Source organism: Lagenorhynchus albirostris, chromosome 7, assembly GCF_949774975.1.
Source record: "Lagenorhynchus albirostris chromosome 7, mLagAlb1.1, whole genome shotgun sequence".
In the NCBI taxonomy this organism is placed as follows: Eukaryota; Metazoa; Chordata; class Mammalia; order Artiodactyla; family Delphinidae; genus Lagenorhynchus; species Lagenorhynchus albirostris.
This window is the reverse complement of record NC_083101.1, coordinates 48,350,013-48,362,881: the sequence shown is the minus strand read 5'-3', so window position 1 is coordinate 48,362,881 and position 12,869 is coordinate 48,350,013. Positions and strand designations below refer to the sequence as shown.

Sequence of the window (12,869 nt, the reverse complement as noted above, 5' to 3'; positions counted from 1 at the left end):
TAAGTAATATACCTCAAAGAGATACTTCTCTGCTGGTTCTGTGACTAGCAAATGATAAATAACATTTCCATTAAAAAAATGAGAGTATTAATGAATAATATATTGAAGGTGGTATACACACACCTGTTTAAAAAATCATTATGTAAGTTAAAAAGCATTACTTTGGGGTAAAGCCAATGAATGATTTAACTGAAAAATGCTTCTTATTGCACATGGAATTGCTAAAGTCAATTTTCTCAGTCATAGTTAGGTTTGACAAGACACTCTTTGCCCCAGACCCTGGATTCAGGAGTAATTCTGGAAGAAAATTTACATTTGTTCGTTGGTTCCCTGGCCTCATTCTTTTTCATGCCCTATCACGCATGTTGTTCCAATACAGCAAAAGCCCTTATATGCAAGGAAACTTCTCTCCCACTCTCAAACCTGCTTTTCCTCCAAAATACTCTTTTAGAAAGGAAGCAAACCACCATCATAACAACAATATGATAGGTGTTTGAACAGTACGTGAGGGTAGCCTTTGAGAAAGTTAATCTCAGTTTGTGCTGAACAGAATAAAGGAAACTCAGACAAGGTAATACTCCATTGTAAGAAGCCACTTAGCTGTACAGAACTAATTTTCCACATCAAATTTGACCCAACTAGAACACAGCCTCAGAAAAAAAAAAATGTTCCAAGTGTAATTTATTCAGGGTTAACTTATTAATCCTCTATTGTGACACTGGACTCAAGGTCCAGTGGTCATTATATCACAGTATCATATTAATATGGAAAAGAGAATTAAGAACTTCACCTTGCCTTTTTAACTCCACATGGATGTGGGAGGAACATCCAGAGATATGCACTTTTCCCAAATAAGTATTACCACATTCTCTTTTCTGAGGGAAAATAATACTTGTTTTCTGCACCTTTTAAATTTTACTTGTATTTCCTTCCCTACAAGGCAGATGATGAAGATGAATTATTATGAAGTTGTGGGGAATTTCTCAGTATCTTTAATGTATTTGCTTCTAGAAAGAGGAGTGCTGCAGACACCAGGTAGCATCCTAGCTCAGGTATATTACCATTCTTTTGTGTAACTCAGCTAGAGAGAAAGCTAGAGGCACACACTCGGTATATAACTAACAATAATTTCCCACTACCGACTTCACTTAAGAGACTAAAATTATCATGCCTTTAAAAAAACAAAAAGTCACCAAAAAAGTCACAATCTGATGAGGCTTGTTCTTTGTCTTTATCTGAGAGACCACCTAAGGACACAGGGCTTTTAAACTAATAAGGAGAATCCTTTGTTCTCCCAGGTTCCATTTAAAGGAAAACTGGGTCGAAAGGCTTCCCCAGGGAGGGAAAAGAATCCAGGAGCCAAACACACAGGAGTAAGAGATTTCACTCCCACCACTGTTCCCACCCTCCCAAAGAAGTTAATTATCTCTATTTTAGGGATTTGGGGTGGGGAACACTCAGGCAGCCCATTCTCTACCACCACAATCTCATTCTCAAATGTGGCTCAGACCATCCTCCCTCCCTGACACCATGGGGTGAGGGGCGTTTAGAACCTCTCTCCAGCCATGGGCAGCAGAGCCAGTACTACAAGGCATCTATACTCCCCAAAAGGTGTGTCCCAGCCCAAGTGCAAAGTTGGGTATTTAGACCTGCAAAGCACAATGAGAGCCATTCAAAGCAGCAAGTTACAGTACCTTAAGAAGTCTGACAGATGGGAGAAAGGCTGCGTGGCACAGCTTCCGGATGGTCCAGTTTAGGGGTCGAGGAGCATCAGTTTGATTCATGACCCCGTCCAAATTCCACCGGGAAAACCAGAAGCCGCAAACCTGAGCAGTGCCTAGAAAATAAACGGTCCCCCACAGCCCTGGCATCCCATGATCATCTCCACACCTGAGAATTCCATCAGGGCAAAGGCTTCCTGCAACTTGGGAGACTAGTCAAGTGGCGCTGCCTGAGCCACTGAACCTTCTTAAGAAAGCCACCTCCCCTCTCCCTGCAGCCGTGCTCATGCATACCAAACGTGGCTGAATGGAGGCACACTGCCTGCTGCTTCGGGGAGGGGATGCACGGTTTTGAAGGAGAGGGACAGCCTGCACGGAACAGCCAGCGGTCGGAGTCAGAGCAGCCTGCTCAGAATGTGCGCTCCCTCTCCTGCTCTCCTCCCAGTAAACGCAGGTCAGGCATTGGGGGAAAACCCTGGCCATTTGTTCTGCTCACTTGGTTTGGGGGGGAGCCAGGAGGAGAGCAAAAGGAAACATCAATAAAGCGAGAACGGGGAACTTGCACTTTCTGGTACAAAGCATCTCTGAGGGAGTGGAAACTGGCACAGGGGGGAGGGGCTAGGACACAGAAGGAGAAGGGAATGCCTCCGAATGATAAGATAAATACTTTTGATTTATGTGACACAATAAATTGAGAGCTATTGTAAAATGGATCTACAATAAAAGAGATCTCTGTCATGTTCTGGGTTTTTTATTAACTGTGACTGACAGTCCTCACCCTGATATATACATTATATAGATTAGAGGAGACAGACGGCAGAGAGAGAAGCAAACTAACACACACAGTGGGAGCGGTGAGTTATTCCTTTCATAGAAAGCAGTGTAAACTAATGTATCTTTGGCTTACCTTTTAGAAATGGCAGTTTCTAAATTGGGGGTTATCCCATCCTGAAAAGCCACCTGATACTCTATCTGCAACAAAAGTTTAACCCTTAAGGTGCCACATGGAATGCTTTCTATAAAAGATGGAGTTTCCTGAATTGGGGATACCCACCCCCACCATTTCCTACGGGTAGCTTTAAGAGAGAGTTGCTGCGGTGGTGTGAACAGTCTTTAGGGCTCCTGTGGTGAGAAAGCATAAAGGGGAACTCTCCCAGTTGAAGGCAGTGAGGTGGGTGGGAAGAGGAAGTCACCAGCCCCACGTAAACGCCCCCATCCCGAACAATCGGAAGTCAGTGAGTGCAGCTGACTGACGGCTGCCCAGGAGAACCCTCACATCCTTAGAGCATTTCCAGCTTATTCTTCCTCTTTATGTCCCTCCCTATGACTGTACTGATTTTCAATTTTTAATTAACTAGAAGAGAATGGTAAATCCCAGCTCCATGACTATTATGCATTCTGAAGCAGAAACGGGAGATGTGAGAGCAGATGTGATACACAGAGATGCTGCTGTAATTCAGAATTTGGAGCAACATGGATCCTCCCTGGAGTGTAATATACCTGACACACCACATTACAACTGTATTTCCCTCACAATGGTCCTGTGTTACAGATCTAAGGACACTAAGGATTTTTTTTATAGAAAATCTAGTCCATGGGTAGAATCCAGACTATTGACTTGCCTTGTGTAATAAAATTCATGCATCTGATTTCCTTCTATTAACCAATATCACTTTATAGACCCCACACACACACAGTTGGTTCACTATCTGCCACCATTCTATTTCCACCAAAGATTAAAGGCAGCTTAAAACAGTAACAGCTAACATGTCTGTGTCAAGCATTGTGCTAGGCGCTCTAAATGCATTACGTAAGTTCACATCAACAATTACTCTATGTAGTACATGCTACTGTCATACCCACATTTCACAGATTGAGCAACTGAGGTCTTGAGAAATTCGTAATGAGTAATTAAGAATTAGTAATGACATAACTAATAAAACTGGGATTTAGACTGAAACCAGTCTACAAGACTATAAAGACAAGCTTATCTTCTTTCCTATTTCTTTCATAGTTATGGCAGCCACAGCATTTAAGCTACTGCTTCAGTTTTCTGGTGATTTAATCCTACATAAGAGTTGAGCTAAAAGACCATGAAGAAAAAATGCTCAGCATTTGTTTCAAATTATTTCTTTGGTTTGACGTTGATATAGTAAATATCATGAATTCTAGAATCAGGCTGCATGGTTCAAGCTCTAATTCTGACCCTGGCCTTGGGTAATTTACCGGCCTACTCTGCACCTTAGAGTCCTCATCTGTAAAATGGAGATGAAAATGAACCACACACCTAAGGCTGTGAAGACTAAGTCAGCTAAGAGATCACTAAAGCACTCAGAACAGTGCCTGGCGTATACTGAGTCTCCTACACCATGATTTATCTTCCAGGTAGCAAGCACTGATGCTGAGGTGGGAACCTGCTGATGATTCCCTTAAGCATGCACAAGTGTATACACTTTTAGTACCAGGTAATGAAGTCAAGCAAGGCAGATTAAACCTGACAGCTCCTTATGAATTACCATGAGATTAATAAATGGGGTAAAGAGAAAAGTGGGAAACTAAGACAGCAGTATGGATTTCCTCATGCTATACTGCAGAGTGGTATTCATCAGATTGCAAGATGTTGCCTTTGGTTAGGCTACCAGGCACCAACCTCCCTAAGCTATTAAATGCTATTAAGTGGTTGGTTAAAATGCTGAAACACTGCAGTTGACTTTCCCCTGCTCCAACTGTTCCTCACTGTTAAGGGACCCCACAAAAAGGACAGCATCGGGGCTTCCCTGCTGGAGCAGTGGTTGAGAGTCCGCCTGCCGATGCAGGGGACACGGGTTCGTGCCCCAGTCCGGGAGGATCCCACATGCCATGGAGCGGCTGGGCCCGTAAGCCATGGCCGCTGAGCCTGCGCGTCCGGAGCCTGTGCTCCACAACGGGAGAGGCCACAACAGTGAGAGGCCCGCGTACCGCAAAAAAAAAAAAAAAAAAAGGACAGCATCATTCTGAAAACACACAGCCTTTGATCCTCCTAGCCCCCTTAATTTTTACTAAATAACTTTGGTCAAAGAGAATAGTTTGGAACTCTGCGGAATGGAGAAGTAGGAGGATTCACAGCCCTCTCTAATGGCAATTAGAAGAGCGAGCACAAAACCTCTAGAGAATTGGAGACTACACAAAAGAAGTAAAGCTCAAAGAAGAATGACAGTGCATGAGAGGAGGTTTTTCTTCCATTGTTGGAATAGTTTGGGCCACAACTGTTTGCTATCACAACATCTGAAGCAGTTTTCAGGATCCCACCCTGCTTCAAGAAATGATATTTTCACATGGAATGATGTCTTCCTGGCTTTTAGAGAGGAGTCTAATGAGGAAAGAGCAGAGGGGAGCAAGCCCAGCCCCAGACGTCTGCCTCTCATAAATCCAAAATGCTTGTTTACCAATTTTATGAATGTGGATGTTTACAAAGCTACACAATAAATTCCAACAGACTTAAAAGCCTGACATGACCACATCAGCTTTCAGTATCTCCCAAAATAGCAAGCCCAGCGCATCAAATCTCTGCTCTCTGAAGCCTGCCTTTGAACTAATTTTCTCCTATGCTATGTAAGCCCACTTCCCACTGATCATCTTTGTGTTTTACTTCCTGTCTTAATGATGCTAAATTTAAGAATTATGATAAGATTTGAGCTGTCTCAATGCTGACGATGAGCCACAGTACAGACAGGCTGCCTGCCTTCCTTTTGAAAACCACATTCCCTATCTTTAAAAAAATCATGGCATCCTCTACATAGCATTGCTCCACTTTGCACACTGTCTTCCCTTATATTTCTTAGATATACAAGAGGCTGATCCATGGAAACCTAAGAAAACAGAAAGGAAATGACACAGTATACGGGTGGTTCAGTGTTCCAAATTTGCCGCCTAAAATGCGTTTTTAAAATATGCTCCAATGTAATTTTTCACAATGTTGTTAAAACACGGAAATTCATAGGTATCTGACGTTAAATGAACAGATATTTCGAGGCTCTCACAGTGAATGTAGTGTACCTAGTTCAGAAGGACGATACTCAAGCATCTCAGTGAAATAGCAGAAACCAGTCCAAGGGTAAGCTTTTGCAAGATAATTTCATTTGCCTTAATATTTTGTAATTTCAATATCATCACCTTATTTGTTGTGTCTGATAATTCATCACTTTTATCAGAAAAACATTTGTGTTGTGAGCACTGGCAATTTATCATTTTTATCAAAAAACCATGCTTTTCCTCTCTCTTCGCTTTAATCGCACTCAAATAAAATTTTTAGAAATTTTAGATCCTTCAACAATATTTTCTAAGGTATTAAATCTCTTTATAGATTCCATTGATACAGAACAGTTCTTAATTTAGTTTCAAATATGTTTTCCAAATAGATTAATTTTTTTCTACATTTATTCTTCCTTTTGGTATCTTTTATAGATAATAGATTCTAACATACATTAAAATCTATTAAAACCCATGACTCACTCAGTTAAGTAGCTTAAACATTTATGCTGTATAAAATTAAAAGGTCTCAAAATTAGAATAGTTGTCTACTCCACTTCTCCCCGGCTCCTTGAGTGCTATCCCCCCCCTGCATGCAGTGGCAGGGAGTGGGTGTGTTTCTAAGGCATCCCATTCCACGGGTGGACAGCTCTAGTTGAGAGGAAGTTCTTCCTACAACTAAGATAAAATGTGTCTCCCTGGAACTTCCCAGTCAAGTTTCTCTTCCAGACAATGTTCTCCCAAAGTATAAAGACAGGCAACAAGCTCCACTCAAACCTCTTCTCCATACTGGACATCTTGGACCTTTGATCCTTCTTCACATGATGGAGTAGCATTATGTAAAAAACCCTCTTCATGGTTATAGTCAATATTATGTCATAGGGCACTTTAAGTATAATGGTGTCTAATCCTCTTCAATTACTTCTCATAAAGGTCCTGTAGGGAGCTCTGAGGGCAAACTCACTAATAATTTAGTTTCTTTAAAAATTTTTCTTCATGAATTAATTAGTTTACTCAACCTACAGTTTAATAACTGACTCCCCCCCTCTCTCCCTAAGTGAAGTGTGCCATATAGAACCTCTGTTACAAACCGACCTCCACTGTATCTGAAGCCTGAAATGCATGTAATTTCCTCTTTTTTGTCCCTGGAATGGAGGTACTGATAAGCTCCAGCTAATGAGAAGCCATGTTATCTAGAAATGGGCAGGGATTAGTCTGTGTTTCCTTCTCCCTGTCTTTATTTGCTAGCTTTGCAGTCAGATTTAATTCAAACTCAAGTCTTACCTCTCACAGCTGTGTAGCCCTGGGCCAGTTAACCTCCCAGAGTCTTAGTTTCCATGTTGTAAAATGGGGTCTACAGCAGTTTCCACCTCTAGATGTTTGTGAAGATTAAAATCAATTGGCACAGTGCTTATATAATAAACACACATTTAAGTGTAATTATGATGAATGATGATGATGATTGTTACCTCTTTCACTGAAACCACTGGCATAGTGCTTAAGAGCACAGGCCATACAGCCAATGGCCTGGATTTGAACCCCAGCTTTACCATTTCATGTAGCTTTGGGAAGTTTCTTAACCTTACCATGCTTTAGTTTTTTTCATCTGTAACTTGGGGATAATACTACTACCTATGTCAAAGGAATATTGTGAAGTTAATTAGCTAATATACGTAGAACCCTCAAAAGAGGAACCAGCACATGGTAAAAGCTCAAAAAATATTAGTAATTGATTATTAATAATATGACGTCAAATGTACTGTCTTTCCCAAAGCTGCTGCTCTAGGAAAAGCAAAGCAAAACGCCTTCACTTCCTCCTTTGCTTGTTCCAGTAAGAGGATAAGCTTCAGAAAACACAGAAGAAAACCACACCTGCCTTTACTTACTGCTTTCCTTTCTGCAGCTGGGAGGAGATCGTATATTCCACTAACAGAGTACAAAGCTTTAATATATAAAATGTTTCAGTTGGAAAACATTAAGGTATATAAGCAGTTTCTGTTTCATCAAAAATAGAAATCACACACACACGCACACACACACAAACGTATAACAAGTATTCAAAGGCCAAGAGCTAAAATACATCCTCATGCAAGCTTTGAAACCCTAATACTTTCATTAACAAAGGGGACTGCTTTTTTGTACAATTCCAAAAACTTTAATGAGTCCATGGAGGCTTATTAAAACTATAGGAATTTGAGATGTGCATTTCTAAACCACTTAATATTTGCATTCTTTTAATACTTGCAATGCTACTGATTATTGCAGATATTCTCTATTCTGAGCCTAGACATCTCACATACACATATACACACACACACTCAAGTGCACCACATACAGAGAGAATATAGGTATTTTAGAGAATCCTCCATTATGAAAACCACAGATCTGGCCAACTTGGTACAAAACTTGTGAATGAATATCTTTTGGGAGGGGGATTTAAGCAGTGAATCTCCAATTACTGCTTGAATAAACTATGTGAATTGGAGGGAAGCTCACTATTTCCTTGCTAACAGTGCAGCATAAGTCTGATCTTTTGACTAACTGGATGCTCAAATAAGATACAAGTTCAAGCTCATGCCTCACATATACCTTCTCAAACACCATCTGACTCCCACCCATGAGAGCAGAGAAACTGCCTGAGCTGCACACTCCACCTTGTGCATCTGGGCTTCTGACACTAATGGCTACCACTGTGTTGAACCATAAGGTCTGCTCACCTGGGAAACAGACATGCTGTGATCTGGAAAATCCTCAAAGCAGTAGATCTGCACAAAAGAGGATTTTAACGAAGAAAGCTAATGAAAACCATACTTGCTATCTACTTTTGTCAGCCTACCATAAAATGTATCACTGTTGATGTTTATTCTGAAATCACATCTTTAACAACCATGAGCCTTTCATTTTTATTTTAATTAACAATAGTGGTGGGGATTACACGATTCTAGTGTTTGAGGTACTGGTCCAGTTTTTGTTTTGTTTGTTTTGCTTTTCTTATGAGGCACCATAAAATCAATGCAAACATGGATTTCGAAATCAGGAAGAACTGGGTTTGAATCCACATTAAGTCACTGGGCAATTTATACAACTTTTATGAATCCTCATCTTTAAAATAAACATACTAATTATAATAATGTTAAGATGATGATTGACAACTTTGAGCACTTATTATATGCTAAAGTGTGTTAATCCTTCTAAGTGCCTAGCTCATTTAGTTTTCACAACAAACCTATGAGATTTGTAGCATTACTATCTTCATTTTACAGATGGGGAAGTAGTCTCGAAAACCAAAGGCTCAAAAAAGTTAAGAAACTTGCAGTAAGTCATAATACAAGAAATTTTCACATATTGAGATACAGGGAACTCCCTCTGACTTATACATGAGTTAATTTGAATTTTATGCTAACTAAAATAGCCTGTTTGTGGCCTATCAAACATACATTGTACATCTGCTTTAATGAAAGAAAAGGGCACACTGACCAGAAATAAAGAATGTCCATGTTAAAAATAAAGATTAAATGCCCCTCTTCCTAGAATGCCAATGCTGGTACTCCTCTGATGATAAGGCTACCTTCCCAGGTGCCAAGGCCATACTGACTCACTGTGTACATGCTGGTCTGTTCTTTTTTTTTTGAAACCCTGAAGAAATGTAACCCCTGAAGAAATGTTTAATGTTCTTTGTTCTGACAAGATATAAAATTGTACTGAAAACCCTGCTTCTCTGGAGCGGTTTCTCAGAGTAATCTGGGAAGCAGGCTTCTAGGCTAGTCCTCAGTTTGGCTCAAATAAAACCCTTTCCTATTCTTATTACTATTTACTATTTTTGTCAACAGTCACATGGGTAGTAAATGGACTTGAATCCAGGTCTGATTCTAAAATCTGTGCATCTGGTTCTATAATCTGTGCTGTTCACACTACACCACTACAATTAAAAACAAAAAGATCTATACAAGTTTTTGGTTGCATTCCAAAAGGAAGGTGGTATTTGATCACTGACACAATCTGAAAACAGAAAAAGTAACTTGTGCATCTAACCTTAACGTAAGAATCCTGCAGAGCACAGGAGGACCAATGGTTCTCCCAATAGCTCTGGGTTTCTTTTTTTTGTTTTTTTAATTAATTAGTTTATTTTTAATTATTTATTTTTGGCTGCATTGGGTCTTCGTTGTTCCACATGGGGTTTCTCTAGTTGTGGCAGGCAGGGGCTACTCTTCTTTGCGGTGTGCGGGCTTCTCATGGTGGTGGCTTCTCTTGTTGTGGAGCACGGGCTCTAGGCACGAAGGCTTCAGTAGTTGTGGCACGCAGGCTCAGTAGTTGTGGCTCATGGGCTCTAGAGCGCGGGCTCAGTAGTTGTGGTGCACGGGCTTAGCTGCTCCGCAGCATGTGGGATCTTCCCAGCTCTGGGTTTCTTATGTTCTTACTGCTAACATCCACATTCCTTCCCTACTCTCCTCTTCCATCTGGCTGGGGCAGCCTGTCCTGGGCTAGAAGCTTAGGTCTCTCTGGTGAGACAATGATTTCTCCTTATTCATTTGGTATGCCAATATTTTTAACACAAGGCCCGGGACACAGTAGTTATTAAGCAGAAAAATGAATTTTTCTGAAGGATTCACATGATTCTTGCAAACGTGGGGTAAGTTCTCCATATACTGAATATATATACATATACATATATGAACTCATTTAATTCTCATTACTATCCTACTTTTATCCCCACATGCATTTTCTAGATGAGAAAATGGAGGCATAGAAAGGTTAAATACTTATTCAAGTTCACACAGTAAGTTTCAGAGCCACGGTTTTAATTCAAATATAAACTCTTGAGATATTGTGTAATGTTTTATAATATATAAATTAAAAATAAAATCTATTTTTAAGGCAATAGAATTAGTTTCATATACTTTAGTTAGATAGCTCATAAAACCAGCAGTCTTCATGACTGAAAGACAATATTCTAGATACTTACTAGGGTAACAAGAAGTTTCAATTATACAAAAAATACACTTGGACTGATAACTATCATAGTAAGTAAATACCAAAGGTATCTGTGTAATCATATAAAATTATGGTGATTATTCAAAGTTACTTGACCCTTGTATGAAATGTACAAAAGCATCTGGGGAGAAAACAAAATAATACCAAAACTTTACTACTGACCTGAAGCTGTTAAATTAGAAAATTAGGTAGCAAAGAAAAAATTGACTTAACAATAGCTTCTAAATTGGCTAATAAATCAGATTCCGACTGCTGTTATTCTAAATCTAGCCAAAGCCACCCACAGGAGCCTAAACAATACATGTGCTGGCGTGGGGTATCTGGCTGACTGCATGGGACCCCCAGGTGTTCCTGGGAAGCCTTCCCCAATAAGGAAGTGGAGGGATGATAATAGAGGAAAGAACTATAATGTCCTATAGTACCTGAAATTATCTCAAAGCGAAAATCTTTAATTATTATTTTAGAAAATAGGTAGATAGGGACTTCCCTGGTGGTGTAGTGGTTAAGAATCTGCCTGCCAATGCAGTGGACACGGGTTCGATCCCTGGTCCAGGAAGATCCCACATGCCATGGAGTAACTAAGCCCGTGTGTTACAACTACTGAGCCTGTGCTCTAGAGCTCGTGAGCCACAACTACTGAGCCTGCGCACCACAACTACTGAAGCCCACACGCCCTAGGGCCTGTGAACCACAACTACTGAGCCCACGCACCGCAACTACTGAAGCCCGTGCACTCCAGGGCCCGCATGCCACAACTACTGAGCCCACGTGCTGCAACTACTGAAGCTCACGCACCGAGAGCCCATTCTCCGCAACAAGAGAAGCCACTGCAATGAGAAGCCTGTGCACCACAATGAAGAGTAGCCCCCACTCACCGCAACTAGAGAAAGCCTGCACACAGCAATGAAGTCCCAACACAGCCGAAAAGAAATTAAAAAAACTTTTTTAAATAAATAAAAACAAGTGACCATTAAAAAAAAAAGAAAATAAGTAGGTAAGGCTTTAATATGTGTAAGTTTTCTTTGCTTCTTAATTAAATTCTTTGCAATTAAACGGTTCGTTACAGATCAGATGAGAGAATGATCAGTTGGATTTTATGAAAACAATCAGGATTAAAACAGATTAAGGCACCCCCATGAGTAAAACCATCCAGTTCTCCCCAGGGAGTTAGGATAGAGCCCAAAGTCTTCATCTCAGTCTGATCTGATCCTGCTTATTAACTCTCCGTCTTCAACTATGGACCTTTCCGTATTTATCGTGTGTCAGCCATATTGATTTTTTTTTTAGTTCCTGTATTTCTTCTCACAGGGTATTTACACATAGTGTTGTTTCTTCTCCTCCTAATGCTCTTTTCTCCAGCTCTTCCCAAGATTAGCTCTTTCTCATGCTTCAGGTCTTGCTTAAGTGTAGTCTCCCTGGAGATTCCTTTCTTGATTTCTCTAGCCTTACACTCCATCACCCATTGCAGTTTTTGTTTGAATTCTTTTTACTCTTATCAGAATCTGTAACTATTTAATGATTTGTTTATTTTTTGTCTTCGTCTCCTACTTGATTGTAATTTCTATTAGGACGATTACCAACTATATCCCAGGTCTTACAGAACATCTAGAACATGATGGAAACTCAATCAAAATTTGGTGACTGTACAATGAATAAATAATGAATGAATGACCTAGACATGTTTGTTGTATCCTTTCTTTCAAGTTATTTAAAGTTATTTCATGGTGCTTATCTGCAAACTGGGTTGCACATTTATTGGGTTTCACTGGCTTTTTGTTTCCCCAAATCTTAACTCCATTCCCTTGAAAAGTCTAAGAATTACTTATTAGATATCAAAAAAGTTAATAAAAGGAGTACATTCTTATACTCTAACCTGCTAGTAGAGACCAAGCTCTAAATGTAGAGGGATTTGGAAAAGAGAAAGAGGAAAGGGGGAAAGTATAGATATCAGGACCTGAATCTGAAAATAACTCATGCTAGAGAATTCAATCATTTACCACTTGTGACAGTCTAGTCCATACTCAAACATCTCCCATGATAGCAATTTATTAGGGCTTAACTTAATGTCAGAATATACCTTTACGAAGGCAGTCCTCTATTTCACATAAAGGCAAATCTCCTTTTGAAGGAGATAGGTACACTGACCTA

General features: G+C 40.1%; 1 protein-coding gene across 14 annotated transcripts in view; it reads right to left on the bottom strand.

Annotated features, from left to right (window-relative positions):
* Positions 1 to 12,869, bottom strand: part of TRPM3 (transient receptor potential cation channel subfamily M member 3) — a 797,133-nt gene that overhangs the window by 513,104 nt on the left and 271,160 nt on the right. For 10 of the 14 annotated variants that reach the window (XM_060153448.1, XM_060153449.1, XM_060153434.1 and 7 more), the window contains exon 1: positions 1,695 to 1,871. The exons of the other annotated variants lie outside the window; for them this stretch is intronic. In XM_060153448.1, the coding sequence (XP_060009431.1) occupies positions 1,695 to 1,871 (177 nt within the window). Of the gene's footprint in view, positions 1 to 1,694; positions 1,872 to 12,869 lie in introns of those variants that run through there. 14 annotated transcript variants of the gene reach the window in all.